At 41.9% G+C, this 17,494-nt stretch overlaps 1 protein-coding gene across 1 annotated transcript in view; it reads right to left on the bottom strand.

Moving 5' to 3' along the window:
• The window catches only part of LOC139574378 (transient receptor potential cation channel subfamily M member 4-like), a 75,659-nt gene that overhangs the window by 24,955 nt on the left and 33,210 nt on the right, over positions 1-17,494 (bottom strand). The window contains exons 9-16 of the mRNA XM_071398900.1: positions 17,387-17,489; positions 17,171-17,289; positions 16,474-16,791; positions 16,178-16,279; positions 9,386-9,514; positions 5,905-6,034; positions 5,330-5,475; positions 4,963-5,075 (exon numbers count right to left, since the gene is read on the bottom strand). Of these exons, the coding sequence (XP_071255001.1) occupies positions 4,963-5,075; positions 5,330-5,475; positions 5,905-6,034; positions 9,386-9,514; positions 16,178-16,279; positions 16,474-16,791; positions 17,171-17,289; positions 17,387-17,489 (1,160 nt within the window). The remainder of the gene's footprint in view (positions 1-4,962; positions 5,076-5,329; positions 5,476-5,904; positions 6,035-9,385; positions 9,515-16,177; positions 16,280-16,473; positions 16,792-17,170; positions 17,290-17,386; positions 17,490-17,494) is intronic.

The raw sequence follows: 17,494 nt of genomic DNA, 5'->3' as shown, positions 1-17,494 counted from the left end.
ATTCTTCGCCTCTGTGCTTGTTCACACCCCCTCAAAGATTTAAAAGCAGTGGATTGGTGTAACTGTATTGGTATACATTTCATCTACACCTACCCAATGCTTTTACATATTTTTGATCACTTTTCATGTTATTCTATACAGAAAATAACCAAAGATCAAAGCAAGCAAATTACACCGGCAATAGAAGTGTGAACCTCATTATAAAATGGACAAAATGTTAGCGCCATAACTTTTTGACTATATGAAAATTGGACAACTTGTGTTCATAACTACATCATTGATTGTAAATGACAGCTTTATTGTACAGCATTACTAGATAGCTAGCTTGCTAATTATTTTGTGTCCAAACCAGCCTGATTTAATTGATCTGTAGCATGTTATCTTGATATCTGCTTCAATTAGCTCATACCCCTGCACAACCACTTGGAACGGGTACCCTGTCTATATAGCCAAGTTATTGTTACTCATTGTGTATTTATTCATTGTGTTATTATTTTTCTATTTATTCCTAGTGTTAAAAATATTATTATATTATTTTAGAATTTTTCTCAAAATGTAATTTTTTTCTCCCTACATTGTTTGGAAAGGCCCGCAAGTAAGCATTTCACTGTTAGTCTACACCTGTTCTTTATGAAGCATTTTATTTTATTTGAGTGGCCCAAGTCAGCTGCAACAATGGGAAGTTTGAGCTAGCATATTCACATTGCATTGGGCATAATAAAATGTTTTTAAAAACTTGGAAATGAACGGTTTCACTTCAGTAATCGTTAAATACAGTGGGGCAAAAAAGTATTTAGTCAGCCACCAATTGTGCCATTTCTCCCACTTAAAAAGATGAGAGAGGCCTGTAATTTTCATCATAGGTACACTTCAACTTTGACGGACAAAATGAGAAAGAAAAATCCAGATAATCACATTGTAGGATTTTTTATGAATTTATTTGCAAGTTATGGTGGAAAATAAGTATTTGGTCAATAACAAAAGTTTATCTCAATACCTTGTTATATACCCTTTGTTGGCAATGACAGAGGTCAAACGTTTTCTGTAAGTCTTCACAAGGTTTTCACACACTGTTGCTGGTATTTTGGCCCATTCCTCTATGCAGATCTCCTCTAGAGCAGTGATGTTTTGGGGCTGTTGCTGGGCAACACGGACTTTCAACTCCCTCCAAAGATTTTCTATGGGGTTGAGATCTGGAGACTGGCTAGGCCACTCCATGACCTTGAATTGCTTCTTACGAATCCACTCCTTCGTTGCCCGGGCGGTGTGTTTGGGATCATTGTCATGCTGAAAGACCCAGCCACGTTTCATCTTCAATGCCCTTGCTGATGGAAGGAGGTTTTCACTCAAAATCTCACAATACATGGCCCCATTCATTCTTTCCTTTACACGGATCAGTCGTCCTGGTCCCTTTGCAGAAAAACAGCCCCAAAGCATGATGTTTCCACCCCCATGCTTCACAGTAGGTATGGTGTTCTTTGGATGCAACTCAGCATTCTTTGTCCTCCAAACACGACGAGTTGAGTTTTTACCAAAAAGTTATATTTTGGTTTCATCTGACCATATGACATTCTCCCAATCTTCTTCTGGATCATCCAAATGCGCTCTAGCAAACTTCATACGGGCCTGGACATGTACTGGCTTAAGCAGGGGGACACGTCTGGCACTGCAGGATTTGAGTCCCTGGCGGCGTAGTGTGTTACTGATGGTAGGCTTTGTTACTTTGGTCCCAGCTCTGCAGGTCATTCACTAGGTCCCCCCGTGTGGTTCTGGGATTTTTGCTCACCGTTCTTGTGATCATTTTGACCCCACGGGGTGAGATCTTGCGTGGAGCCCCAGATCGAGAGAGATTATCAGTGGTCTTGTATGTCTTCCATTTCCTAATAATTGCTCCCACAGTTGATTTCTTCAAACCAAGCTGCTTACCTATTGCAGATTCAGTCTTCCCAGCCTGGTGCAGGTTTACAATTTTGTTTCTGGTGTCCTTTGACAGCTCTTTGGTCTTGGCCATAGTGGAGTTTGGAGTGTGACTGTTTGAGGTTGTGGACAGGTGTCTTTTATACTGATAACAAGTTCAAACAGGTGCCATTAATACAGGTAACAAGTGGAGGACAGAGGAGTCTCTTAAAGAAGAAGTTACAGGTCTGTGAGAGCCAGAAATCTTGCTTGTTTGTAGGTGACCAAATACTTATTTTCCACCATAATTTGCAAATAAATTCATTAAAAATCCTACAATGTGATTTTCTGGATTTTTCTTTCTCATTTTGTCTGTCATATTTGAAGTGTACCTATGATGAAAATTACAGGCCTCTCTCATCTTTTTAAGTGGGAGAACTGGCACAATTGGTGGCTGACTAAATACTTTTTTGCCCCACTGTATATGTACATTATACATAATTAAAAGGGTTTAAAGTATTAGAAACCACCAAAATAACAATTACTACAAAAATGAATTGATCTAATTTAGGCTTTTTCCCTACAATGGTTATTGTAGGCCACATCTAAAGCATCTTAATAACCTTTTCTCAATATAGGGGGTGCTGTTTCAACTTTGTAAAATATCGTTCCCAAATTAAACTGCCTCGTACTCAATTCTTGCTCGTACAATATGCATATTATTATTACTATTGGATAGAAAACACTCTCTAGTTTCTAAAACCGTTTGAATTATTTCTCTGAGTGAAACAGAACTCATTCTGCAGCACACTTCCTGTCAAGAAGTGAGATTTCTGAAATCGAGGTCTCTGTTCCAGGGTCGGTTTATAAATTCCCTTGTAAGCTATGGGGCTACATGCACTGCATACGCCTTCCCCTAGATGTCAGTAAGCGGTGAGACTTTGAATGGAGTGGATAGCACCATCTGGGGGAGTATAAAGCCTCTTGGAACGGAAGGACCGAACTTTTCGACGCGGGGCCTGACGCAGGAGGGACACCAGCATGGCGTCCTGAAAAGCTTTCGGTTTAGCAGTTCTATATCTCCGGCTCTGATTTAATTTGTTTTTTGTCTTAAAAACTTCATAAAGTAGTTAATTTAAACCGACTTATAGCAGTTTATATCAGTTTATTGCGATTTTCTGGAATTTCTTTGTCAGGCGTTAGCGCGAGTTGGGCACCTTTCCGGTACATCGCTAGCGTTAGCTGCTAATTCTACAGGAGTAGAGGACATCTTTCAACCAAAAGACGATTGTTCTGGACAAAGGACCACTTGCCCAAGATTCTGATGGAAGCTCATCAAAAAGTAAGAGCTATTTATGATGTTATTTCGTATTTCTGTGGAAAAATGTAAAATTATTAGTCCGCCATTAATTTCGGCATGGTCTCGCTGTAACGCACGCTGTATGTCTTGTAACGTTAATTTTAAAAATCTAACACAGCGGTTGCATTAAGAACTAATGTATCTTTCATTTGCTGTCCAACCTGTATTTTTTAGTCAAGTTTACGATTAGTTATCGATTAGATTAGGTGCCTCTCCAAGATGGCGCCGGACAGATTGCTTGAAGTTTGGCTACAATTCACATTGTATAACCACGATTTGTGCCGCTAAATATGCACATTTTCGAACAAATCCTATATGCATTGTGTAATATGATGTTACAGGACTGTCATCTGATGAAGTATATGAAGGTTAGTCAAAAATTATATATCTTTTGCTGGTTTGTTAGGATCGCTAACCTTTGCTGCTGGTAAATGGCTTGTGTTTCTGGCTATTGTGGTAAGCTAATATAATGCTATATTGTGTTTTCGCTGTAAAACACTTAAAAAATCTGCAATATTGTCTGGATTCACAAGATGTTGGTCTTTCATTTGCTGTACGCTGTGTATTTTTCAGAAATGTTTTATGATGAGTATTTAGGTATTTGACGTTGGTCTCTGTAATTATTCTGGCTGCTTCGGCACTATTTCAGATTGCAGCTGCAATGTAGAACTGTGATTTATACCTGAAATATGCACATTTTTCTAACAAAACATATGCTATACAATAAATATGTTATCAGACTGTCATCTGATGAAGTTGTTTCTTGGTTAGTGACTATGTATATCTTTATTTGGTCGAAATTGTGATAGCTACCTATGCAGGAAAAAAATGGTGGGGAAAAAAAGTAGTGTCTTTTGCTATGGTGGTTAGCTAATAGAAATACATATTGTGTCTTCCCTGTAAAACATTTTAAAAATCAGAAATGATGTCTGGATTCACAAGATGTGTATCTTTCATCTGGTGTCTTGGACTTGTGATTTCATGATATTTAGATGCTAGTATTTACTTGTGGCGCTATGCTAGGCTATGCTAGTCAGCTTTTTTACTGATGAGGGTGCTCCCGGATCCGGGATGAGTACTAAGTAGAAGCTAGGGCTAAGTTCATCGTTAGAACCTTGTTTTTCCATGATTCCAACAGCTCACCCAAGTGTTTTGATCTAAATCGCAAGTCAAAACGAAATTGTAACATTTGGTCAAAAATAAGGCCTAGATTTTTTTTGGTTGAAGTTTAAATGAACAAATCAAATCAGAATGGAGACCCATTGAAATCCCTTAGAATGTATGTGTTGCCACACTAGGGTCAGGCACTACTCAAAGCAAATGTAGGGGGGGACATGTCTCCCCTGTTCCCTGGCTCCTACGCCTTTGGTTGAGAGCTACTTCCAAACTAAATGGTACGTTGTCACAAAAGTACAGTAGATGGAGCGAATTTGGAGTGGCAGTTCTTTTTTCCTGTGAGCGGTGAGTGTTTTTAGCGAAGCCCGGGAATGTGGACGTTAAGCGATGAGCGGGATTTCCGACCGCTCAACTCCGCTCACATCCTCTGTTAGTAAAGTATTCTAGTATAGTAAAGTTTACTACAGTATTCTATTGTAGTACTGTAGTATTCTATAGTAAACTGTAGCATTTGTTCAAAGTGGGCAGCCAATCTTCTCTATATCTTAATGCTTAATGGATTGGAAATTCTCAGACAGGCAGCCACTAACCTGAAGCTGATGAGGTTGGTGTAGATGAGGGGGGGTAAGAAGAAGGTGAGGATCAGTTTCCAGACCTCCGTGCTCCTCTCCATGTCTCCCCACCAGATCTGAGACAGCAGAGACTGCCAGGGGAAGAGGTAGGAACAGAGTTAGTCCTGAGAAACTTCAATTAACCACCCCCCACATTCTAATACACACACTCTGGAAATCTGGTTAGTTTTATAAAGATAAATGTGAACATACAGATCACACGTACACACAGATCACACGTACACACAGATCACACGTACACACAGATTCACACAGAGATTCACACACATACGCACGCACGTGCGCACACACACCTTGACCTTTGATCCCTTGGTTTAATACAGACCTGCAAGCCATCGTGACTGAAGAAGAGGCGGGCATCGGCTGCGGTGGCCATCTCCAGACAGGTAGCTTCGCCCCACACCAGAGACTGCCTTATAAGGAGGTTGAAAGAGCGACTCTCACTGCTCTGATAGCATTCACTGAACATATCTAGAGAGACAATTAAAGGGTTAATACTCAACACACTGAACAAGTCTAGAGAGAGGAAACGGGTCACAGGTTTTCACATTAGGTTTCCCATTAGGAACAAGGGGTGCAAATTGGTTTGCTTCCATCCTCATCCTACAGGCCTTGAGTGTGAAAACATTGCAAATGGCCCCAGACTGGGATGCCCTCCAGCAGACTTTTCGAACAGGTGGTCCCTTGCATTCTGATCCGGAGCCGCTACTAGGCATTATGGGGTATAACTTCACTCACAAAATACAAGATGCTCACTTGTATGCAAAACAGATAAATGCCCCTAGGCATTACTTGGATACATTGACTGTCTAAGCTTTAATTGGGGAATCAGGATGTCAGGGAGCAGCCCATCACATGAAGTATCAAACTAGCTAAACATTTGGAATAAGGCTCGCCCACCATTGGCCAAGTTCTCAAACTTCTGTGCTAGCTCCTTCATAGAGAGCTTGGACGCCGTCTCACTCTCAAGCTTAGACAGCTCCCTTAGAATCTTACAGCCTGCCAGAGCACTGAGGACAGACTCCCCTGCCTAGAGAGAGAGAGAAAGCAAGAGCGAGTGAAAGAGCGAGAGAGAGAAAGAAAAAGGGGATTGTTTTAACATCAGTAACATGTCAGAGTTCCGGTTCCGGTGGCATGCATTGAAACGCTTGGCTTTCTTGTGGCTTTCGTTTGCAAAGGAACTATGAATTAACTGACTTATTTTCAAATAATTGTCAACACATACAGTATCATCACATTAAAGTGTGGGACGTTCACTGTATTACAAGGAACAATAGCAGGTCTATTTCGCTCCAGCAGCATATCCTGTCTGTTCACAATTCACCTGTGGTAACATGGTGGCTTTCAACACCAGACAACAAAAAGAGTTGACCACTACCATGAGAGATTGATTATGAGGAAATAACATCTGCTCTCGAGGGAAGGGGGGTGGATAGGGAGGGGAGAATTGTTCACAGTGGGGTTTCAGGGTGGGGAACCACTAAGGGGTGGGTTTCCCTGTGGGTCCTGCTTTTTGTTTCACATCCATGGGCTTATTAACACTTCATTTGTTAACGACGGCAACGCTAGCTCTTCTCTCTTGGAATCTAGAAGGCCCAAACTGTCCTATTAAACGTTCCAGCTGTCTTGATATCCCAGCAACAAACCATGTTGATATAGCAACGCTCCAAGAAATGCACCTTTTCCAAATGGACTCACATAGAATAGAGAACCATTTGTACAAACTGGCTGCTTTTTCATCAGCCCCATTCAAAACTAAAGGTGTAATCATAATGATACATAAGAAACAAAAATTACCTTCTTGGGTAAAGGTGAATCACTTCCCTTAAATGTATCCATAATGGAAAGAAAATTGCCTTTATTAATGTGTATGCTGTCTGTTAGAATTAACTGAAATCCATCTGGTTATTGGGACAGACATGAATGTAATTTTGGACGTGGCGGCAAAAATCTAATAAAACCAACTACAATCCACATGCAACCAAGGCTCTCTAGCATATACTCTCTGATTACAATCTCATTTATGCCTGGCAAGCACCTAATCCTAAAGCAAAAGGGTACACTTTCTACTCAAACAGGCATTGTCATGAATCAATTTCATACTATTACCTACACCTCTATTTTCTTTAATCAATAAAATAGAAATTCGATATATGAGCTTGTCTGACCACCACGCTTACTCCTGCCAACTTCAAATGTCAGAATCTCCTAAAAGAACCACAAGATGGCGTTTCAATGTTTCATTACTACAAAATCCTACATTCTGTGATCAATTTGAAATTGAACTAATGAATTCATAATGATCAATAAAATTCAGGTGATGACCCCGGGATTCTATGGGATGCCACCAAAGGTTTTATTAAAAATAACGCAATTGCATCTTGGTCGACTAAATCACAAATAAAGAATGTCAGATTTGTAAATGTTCTTAACCATGTTAGAGCGTTCTCAACAAATACTATTTTCAGACCAGGTAGTTATTACTCTTTACAAAATCAAGACAGAACTTAATTTATTGATTAGCCAGAACAGAATTTGAATCGAATAAGACCATTACTTCCATGGTAATCGTCCCAGTCATTTACTGGCCAACAAGCTAAGCCGTAATGATCAGTTAGCTGATATAGAAACTTTTAAAATCTGAAACAGGGGAATTACAATCAGAAACCAAATTAATCAAAGATTCTCCCACTTCTATACAGAAATTGTACAGCTTTGATTGTAAATCCAAACCAAGCCAGATTAAGTCCTTTCTAAATTACTTAAGAACGCCTTACCGGGAGCCCAAATCTCTCTGAATGAATTCAAAAGGGCATTGGATAGCATAAATAAAGGCAAATCGCCTGGATGGGACAGTGTTCCTCCTGAGGTCTATTTAACATTTTTGAATCAATAAAGTCCACTATTGTTCAAAATGATTAATACAGCCATTCACAAAGGTTCATTTGGGAGAGATGTGAATACAGTACTAGTTTAGCTAATTATCTTAGATACTTCATCAGAAACCACAGCTTTTTGGGCTATATTATTTCTCGATGCAGAAAGAGCTTTCGATAGACTAGAATGGTCATATCTCTGGTCTGTCTTAGAACATATGGGAATTAGATCCAATTTCATTAATATGATTCAAATACTATATGCAATCCTTCAGCCTTAGTTATAACAGGCAATATCTGCTCTTCTCCGTTCAGAATCACTAGAAGAAGCAGACGAGGCGATCCAATTTCATCTTTGCTATTATTTTATTATCCATGGACTCTTGGCCCAGGCAATTCGTCAATCGATGGAAATAACACAAATGTTCCTAAAATTTACTGATCACTTCATCTCATTATATGCAGACGATATTTTACTATATCTAGACAATGTACCTCAATCGCATTGGAGATCATAGATAAATTCAGCTCCATATCCATATCAAATATATTTCATTCCTTAGATAAAACCACTGCCAGAAACGTTAATAGAATGCTCAAATCAATTCAATCCAACCTCAGTAGATTAAATAATATCCCAGTTTCTTTAACTGGCAGAATATCTGTAGTCAAAGTGAATATATTGCCATGGCTGAATTTCCGTAGTTCAATGCTTCCCATGGCACCCCCAGCCCCTAAATCAGTTAGGCACATTCCTTAATATGATGTGGGAGTGCCCTGCAGTTAAATGCTTCTGGGGCAAAGCTATAAAATGTATTTTGAAGTACATGAATTTAAATATTCAATGCATTGCATCTATTATGTTACTTAACTAATGATAGCCTGGACAAAGCATTGACTGTAAAGAACAATCTCAGCTAAAGCCCCCCATCTATCCATCTATCTATTTAGACTTTTGTTACTTTCTTTGCTTTCAGGCACATGGGGAAGGCGTGGTACGGGGTGGGGGGTCTCTGGTCATTGTGCGGGGAGGGCGTGGGGGATTGGGGGGGAATGTAAGGGGAGACTCAGGGGATGGATGGGTGGGAGGGGGACTGATAAGCAACCTCGGTTGCTGGGTGTGGTTGGAAGGGGAGGGAGACATGCTTCCTTCTGGTGGGGGCAGGGGGCTAGGCGGGGTGGGAACTGAGGTGGGGAATGGGTTGGGGTTATCTTTGTATTTATTTCTTTGATTGTTTTTGTTCCTGTAAACCCCCCCCCCCCCCCCTCTAAAAAGATGACAAAACTAAATGAAAAATCTGTCACAAATAAAGAAAAAGGGGATAGAGATGCAAAAATAGAGATGCAAAAATGTGTCTGCATTGATAAAGTTCTGAGCGTCAAGCATCCAACCATTTGAGAGTAATTGTTCATTGTTGTCATTACGGCTGCCTGGACCCATACATTCTTAACTGACTTACCTCGTCAGATAAAAGTTTAATAAAATCATTAATTAATACAATTACCATCTCCCAGAAGTAGACAGCCATCTCGCTGCGATTCTGCAGCACAGCCCAGATAAACAGAGAGGCCCAGGGATAGACACAGTGCTGCTCCCTATACGGACAATCCCCCAGTAACAACTTATTCACTTGCTGAGAGAGGGGAGAGAGGGATACAGTACATTAAGAGAGATAGGGTGAGAGTAAATACAGCTTGGTTAGCACAGCAGTCACAGTTACATTCTATGGCCAGTGATAAAGTGGTATCACCGTAGCAGCGTTGATAACTCAACTATATTGGTGGAGTCTACAGGCCTAGTAAGTAGGCCTAGTTAGTACACATTTACATTTACATTTTAGTCATTTAGCAGACGCTCTTATCCAGAGCGACTTACAGTAGAGTGCATACATTTTATTAAATTTTTTACATACTGAGACAAGGATATCCCTACCGGCCAAGAGCAGACGCTCTTATCCAGAGCGACTTACAGTAGAGTGCATACATTTTATTACATTTTTTTTTTTTTTTTACATACTGAGACAAGGATATCCCTACCGGCCAAACCCTCCCTACCGGCCAAACCCTCCCTAACCCGGATGACGCTATGCCAATTGTGCGTCGCCCCACGGATCTCCCGGTTGCGGCCGGCTGCGACAGAGCCTGGGCGCGAACCCAGCCCAGCGTGGGCGTGAACCCAGAGACTCTGGTGGCGCAGCTAGCACTGCGATGCAGTGCCCTAGACCACTGCGCCACCCGGGAGACACATCACTGGACCTTGTCATTGACAACAGATGCTCTGGTAGTGCCCTAAACGCTCTTAGAAAAAAAAGTTACAAAAATCTAATCAAATGTTTTGTCACATGCACAGAATACAGGGGGTATAAACATGACCGTGAAATGCTTGCTCATGAGCCCTCCCTACAACGCAGCCCTCCCTAAAACGCAGAGTTAAAAAAAATATATATACGAATATTTTAAAAAATAAGACAAGGAACAAAATACACAAATATGAAGCTATATACTGGGAGTACAAGTATCATATCACTGTGCAGGGGTATGAGGTATGCGTGGTAGATATGTACATGAAGGCAGGGTAAAGGAACTAGGAATCAGGATAGATAACAATAAGGTATATGTGGTAGATATGTACATGAAGGCAGGGTAAAGGGACTAGGAATCAGGATAGATAATAATAAGGTATGTGAGGTAGATATGTACATGAAGGCAGGGTAAAGGAACTAGGAATCAGGATAGATAACAATAAGGTATATGTGGTAGATATGTACATGAAGGCAGGGTAAAGGGACTAGGAATCAGGATAGATAATAATAAGGTATGTGAGGTAGATATGTACATGAAGGCAGGGTAAAGGGACTAGGAATCAGGATAGATAATAATAAGGTATGTGAGGTAGATATGTACATGAAGGCAGGGTAAAGGGACTAGGAATCAGGATAGATAATAATAAGGTATGTGAGGTAGATACAGTGGGGAGAACAAGTATTTGATACACTGCTGATTTTGCAGGTTTTCCTACTTACAAAGCATGTAGAGGTCTGTAATTTTTATCATAGGTACACTTCAACTGTGAGAGACGGAATCTAAAACAAAAATCCAGAAAATCACATTGTATGATTTTTAAGTAATTAATTTGCATTTTATTGCATGACATAAGTATTTGATACATCAGAAAAGCAGAACTTAATATTTGGTACAGAAACCTTTGTTTGCAATTACAGAGATCATACGTTTCCTGTAGTTCTTGACCAGGTTTGCACACACTGCAGCATTGATTTTGGCCCACTCCTCCATACAGACCTTCTCCAGATCCTTCAGGTTTCGGGGCTGTCACTGGGCAATACGGACTTTCAGCTCCCTCCAAAGATTTTCTATTGGGTTCAGGTCTGGAGACTGGCTAGGCCACTCCAGGACCTTGAGATGCTTCTTACGAAGCCACTCCTTAGTTGCTCTGGCTGTGTGTTTCAGGTCGTTGACATGCTGGAAGACCCAGCCACGACCCATCTTCAATGCTCTTACTGAGGGAAAGAGGTTGTTGGCCAAGATCTCGCAATACATGGCCCCATCCATCCTCCCCTCAATACGGTGCAGTAGTCCTGTCCCCGTTGCAGAAAAGCATCCCCAAAGAATGATGTTTCCACCTCCATGCTTCACGGTTGGGATGGTGTTCTTGGGGTTGTACTCATCCTTCTATTCCTCCAAACACGGCGAGTGGAGTTTAGAGCAAAAAGCTCTATTTTTGTCTCATCAGACCACATGACCTTCTCCCATTCCTCCTCTGGATCATCCAGATGGTCATTGGCAAACTTCAGACGGGCCTGGACATGCGCTGGCTTGAGCAGGGGGACCTTGCGTGCGCTGCAGGATTTTAATCCATGACGGCGTAGTGTGTTACTAATGGTTTTCTTTGAGACTGTGGTCCCAGCTCTCTTCAGGTCATTGACCAGGTCCTGCCGTGTAGTTCTGGGCTGATCCCTCACATTCCTCATGATCATTGATGCCCCACGAGGTGAGATCTTGCATGGAGCCCCAGACCGAGGGTGATTGACCGTCATCTTGAACTTCTTCCATTTTCTAATAATTGTGCCAACAGTTGTTGCCTTCTCACCAAGCTGCTTGGCTATTGTCCTGTAGCCCATCCCAGCCTTGTACAGGTCTACAATTTATCCCTGATGTCCTTACACAGCTCTCTGGTCTTGGCCATTGTGGAGAGGTTGGAGTCTGTTTGATTGAGTGTGTGGACAGGTGTCTTTTATACAGGTAACGAGTTCAAACAGGTGCAGTTAATACAGGTAATGAGTGGAGAACAGGAGGGCTTCTTAAAGAAAAACTAACAGGTCTGTGAGAGCCGGAATTCTTACTGGTTGGTAGGTGATCAAATACTTATGTCATGCAATAAAATGCAAATTAATTACTTAAAAATCATACAATGTGATTTTCTGGATTTTTGTTTTAGATTCCGTCTCTCACAGTTGAAGTGTACCTATGATAAAAATGACAGACCTCTACATGCTTTGTAAGTAGGAAAACCTGCAAAATCGGCAGTGTATCAAATACTTGTTCTCCCCACTGTATGTACATGAAGGCAGGGTAAAGGGACTAGGAATCAGGATAGATAATAATAAGGTATGTGAGGTAGATATGTACATGAAGGCAGGGTAAACGAACTAGGAATCAGGATAGATAATAATAAGGTATGTGAGGTAGATATGTACATGAAGGCAGGGTAAAGGGACTAGGAATCAGGATAGATAATAATAAGGTATGTGAGGTAGATATGTACATGAAGGCAGGGTACAGGGACTAGGAATCAGGATAGATAATAATAAGGTATGTGAGGTAGATATGTACATGAAGGCAGGGTAAAGGAACTAGGAATCAGGATAGATAATAATAAGGTATGTGAGGTAGATATGTACATGAAGGCAGGGTAAAGGGACTAGGAATCAGGATAGATAATAATAAGGTATGTGAGGTAGATATGTACATGAAGGCAGGGTAAAGGAACTAGGAATCAGGATAGATAATAATAAGGTATGTGAGGTAGATATGTACATGAAGGCAGGGTAAAGGGACAAGGAATCAGGATAGATAATAATAAGGTATGTGAGGTAGATATGTACATGAAGGCAGGGTAAAGGGACTAGGCATCAGGATAGATAATAATAAGAGTAAAATAAAGAACAGAGTAGCAGCAGCATGTAATGAGTGTGAAAGTGTGTGTGTGGCATCACTATGCGCACATGTGTGTGCGTTTGTGTGAAAGTGTAGTGTGTGAGTGTATATACAGTATGGCGTATATACACAGTGTACAAAACATTATGAACACCTTCCTAATATTCAGTTGCACCCCCTTTTGCCCTCAGAACAGTCTCAATTTGTTTGTGCATGGACTACAAGGTGTCAAAAGCATTCCACAGGGATGCTGGCCCATGTTGACTCCAATGCTTCCCACAGTTGTGTCAAGTTGGCTGGATGTCCATTGGGTGGTGAACCATTCTTGATACACACGGGAAACTGTTGACTGTTGCGCCTGGCACCTACTACCATACCCTGTTCAAAGGCACTTCAATATTTTGTCTTGCCCATTCACCCTCTGAATAGCATACATACAAAACCCATGTTTCAATTGTCTTACGGCTTAAAAATACTTCTTTAACCTGTCTCCTGCCCTTCATCTACATGGATTAAAGTGAATTTAACAGGTGACATCAATAAGGGATCATAGCTTTCACCTGGATTCACCTGGTCAGTCTATATCATGGGAAATCAGGCATTCCAATTTTTTACTCAGTATACAGCAGGGGTTGGAACCGGTTTAGGGAGCAGAACAACATTACTCAAGCAACAGAAACGGAGCCTGGAACAACAGTGATCTATACTGTTCCAGAACAGAACCGTTATTTTAAAAGAATGTGAACCGGTTAATATCATTATTTTATGTTCAAGGCATTTTTTCTAGACCCACAAAAAAACACAATAAAGCACCCATGCAAAACCCTCAGTCACTCAGAAACGTATTCCAGTGTCTGCTTGCAAGCTGAAAATCTTTGTCAGTGTGTGCGCGCGCGTGTTTAGGCTACAGACATTATAATCGTGATTCAGAAGATAGGGAAAGAGATATTTTATTAGCTTCTGATATAGAGGTCCTTGATGGCAGGGAGCTCGGCCCCAGTAATGTACTGGGCTGTCCACACCACCCTCTATCGCGGTTGAGTACGAGCATTTTCCATACCAAGCGATGTTGCAGCCAGTCAAGATGCTCTCGATGCTTCAGCTGAAAAACTTTTTGGCCCATGCCAAATCTTTTCAGCCTCCTGAGGGGGAAGAGGCTCTGTCCTCTTCACGACTGTGCGGGTGTGTGTGGACCATGTTAAGTCCTTAGTGATGTGGACACCAGGGAACTTTAAACTCTCAACCCGCTCCACTACAGCCCTGCCAGCAGTCTTTTTCCTGTAGTCTACGATCAGCTCTTTGGTCTTGGGACGTTGAGGGAGATGCTGTTGTCCTGGCACCACACTGCCAATTCTCTGATGATGGTGTTGGAATTGTGCGTGGCCACACAGTCATGGGGGAACAGAAAGTACAAAAAGGGGCTGAGCACACACCCCTGATGGGCCCCCATGTTGAGGGTCAGTGTGCCGGAGGTGTTGTTGCCTACCCTCACCACCTGGAGCTAGCCTGTCAGGAATTCCAGTTGCAGAGGGAGGCGTTCAGTGATGAGCTGATGAGCTTGGAGGGGAATATGGTGTTCAACGCCAAACTGTTGTCTCGGAACAGTATTCTCACATAGTTATTTACCCTCTTGTCCAGGTGGGAGAAAGCAGTGTGAAGTGCAATTGAGATATCGTTATCTGTGGATCTGTTGGGGAGGTATGCAAATTAGAGTGGGTCCAGGGTTTCTGGGATGATGGTGTTGAGGTGTGTCATGACCAGCCTTTCAAAGCACTTCATAATTACAGATGTGAGTGCTACGGGACGATAAGCATTTAGGCAGGTTACCTTGGGAACAGGGACAATGGTGGTCAGCTTGAAACATGTTGGGATTACAGACTGGGACAAAGAGAGATTGAAAATGTCAGTGAGACACTTGCCAACTAGTCTGCGCATGCCCTGAGAACCCGTCCTGGTATTCCATCTGGCCCGACGGCGGTTTAAAAATGGTACTCATATCGGCAAACAGAGAGCGAGATCACTATGAATTCCAATAGGAATTACACATCACTTTACAAGTCAGCATAATGTGATTTGCAGGCCTAATGTGGCCTGTAAACAAGGAGCTTCAGACCACTATGTTAGGGTATATAGGCCCTCAAAGTAAGGCATTATGATATACAGCATGTAATGTATTGTCAAAAAGAGGTGGTTCATTTTAAAGGCTAATAAGGCTGGTAGTGTCACGCCCTGACCATAGTTTGCTTTGTATGTTTATATGTTTTGTTTGGTCAGGGTGTGATCTGAGTGGGCATTCTATGTTGTATGTCTAGTTTGTCTGTTTCTGTGTTTGGCCTGATATGGTTCTCAATCAGAGGCAGGTGTTAGTCGTTGTCTCTGATTGGGAATCATATTTAGGTAGCCTGTTTTGTCATTGTGGGTTGTGGGTGATTGTCTATGTTAGTTGCTTGTGTCAGCACATTTCTTATATAGCTTCACGTTCGTTGTTCGTTTATTGTTTTGTATAGTTTGTTTAGTGTTCTCTGTTTATTAAATTCATGATGAACACATACCACGCTGCATTTTGGTCCTCCGATCCTTCCAACTACTCCTCCTCAGACGAGGAGGACGAAGAACGTGACAGGTAGAACCGTTCAAAGATAAAAGGGTTCTTGTTAGAACTTTTCATAGAGGATTCTAGGAAGAACCTTCCCACTGGGCAAAAAGTGGTTGAATCAATGTTGTTTCTACATCATTTCAAGAAAACAATTCTATGTGATGAAGTTGATTCAAATGGGAAAAACTGATTGGATTTGCAAAAAGTCATCAAGGTAAGGGAATTTAGTATTTTTTTCACCTTACTTCTAACCTAAATACAATGTCATGGTGACATTTGTTCTTGTTTTTACGTTGAATTCAAGTTAGTTGACAACTCAACCAAATGTAAATCAAAAATAGATATGGAACTGACGTCTGTGCCCAATGGGTTTAGACGATGGGTTTAACGGTTCTAGATATAACCAAAAAGGGTTTCCATATGGAGACAAGCCGAAGAACCCTATATAGTTCTACTTAGCAACTTTATTTCTGAGAGTGTATAGGGGATAGAGTGCTATTTGGAACGCAGCTATGGCAGCCACTACCTTCAGTGTTCTCCAGGTGCTGGTGCTCTGGTCCAAACCCAGAGGACTGTAGTAGAAGGGCTGACATACATCTCCCAGGATGTCCCATAGTAGCCGCGACACCTGGAGGGAGAGGCGAGTCACATATAACTGAGAACAAAACACCTAAATTAGAGGAAATGCGCCTCAACTCCACACAGAGCAAATGACCCCATACCTCCCCTCTCACCCCTCCTATTTGACCAATTCACCATGTCATTTCTCAATAAATACCTAGTCATTTCTGTACCATAAAATAAAGTGCAACCCCTCCTAACCTCATACAAGCTGAGCTCTTTGGCAGAGGAGGGTCCTGATATGGGGCTCATTTGGCTCTGGGGCCTCTTGAGGGGTGTAGGCTCGTCCAGAGAGCAGGGGACAGTGGGAAGGGATCTGGCCAGGCTCTGCCTCTCTGTGAGGTGTCGCTGGAGAAGCGTGTAGGCCAGAGAGCTGTTGGACAGCGAGCGGTACAGGCCCTCCAGACGCTGGTAGGTCAGGTAGTCCAGGATGTTGAGACCGTTCTCGGTGAAGAGACGTACAAACTGGGGCTTGTTGTTGATCAGTGCGTCCGTCATGGAGTCCTCCAGGTCCTCGTACTGCGGGAGGATGGGAGGACGTTTTTATAAACATATCTCTGTCTGTCTGTCAAAAGTGAAGCAATAACATCCTGCCGAGTGAGAAAATAAAGGAACGCTTCACAAAATGGAAATTGTTTTGATTTCCAACTTCCCTTCACCAACAGCCTACTTCTCTGTATTGTTCCAACTTCCCTTCAACACCAGCCTACCTTCTCTGTATTGTTCCAATTTCCAATTTGTGAAGCCGTTCCTTATGTTCCTCATGTTATCAGATACAGAGAAGTTGGAAAGGTAAAGTCTGTCTGTCGTTTTGAATAGAATAAATGCCCTGTCAACTAAATAACATAAAAGAAAATAAATGGAGTTAAAGTGGCGTCAGAAGTGAGGAGCAGCTCACTCTCCATTGGATGTCTCCGTTGAAGAGTTCACTGTTAGCGATGTCCACCCTGTTCCAGGCTACTGCAAGCTTCAGCTCCTCTGTGTACTCACTGGCGTCGCTGGACACACGTTTACTGGCTGACAGAAATTACATTGAACGAATGAATAGTTTGACCAGGATCACGTTCAACATATTTGTCAACAGACAGCAAACGCACAACTCACGCACACCTACCTCTGACCAGAGCCTTCAGTAGCACTGTGTCAAAATCATCAGGACTGTCCTGCTCCCCGTGGAACACTGTGATCAGATCTCTGTTCTGATAGATACTCAGAGCCTGGG

The sequence above is a fragment of the Salvelinus alpinus genome, chromosome 1, assembly GCF_045679555.1.
Source record: "Salvelinus alpinus chromosome 1, SLU_Salpinus.1, whole genome shotgun sequence".
In the NCBI taxonomy this organism is placed as follows: Eukaryota; Metazoa; Chordata; class Actinopteri; order Salmoniformes; family Salmonidae; genus Salvelinus; species Salvelinus alpinus.
The sequence above is the reverse complement of the archived record's forward strand: the minus strand, read 5'-3'. Positions and strand labels throughout refer to the sequence as shown.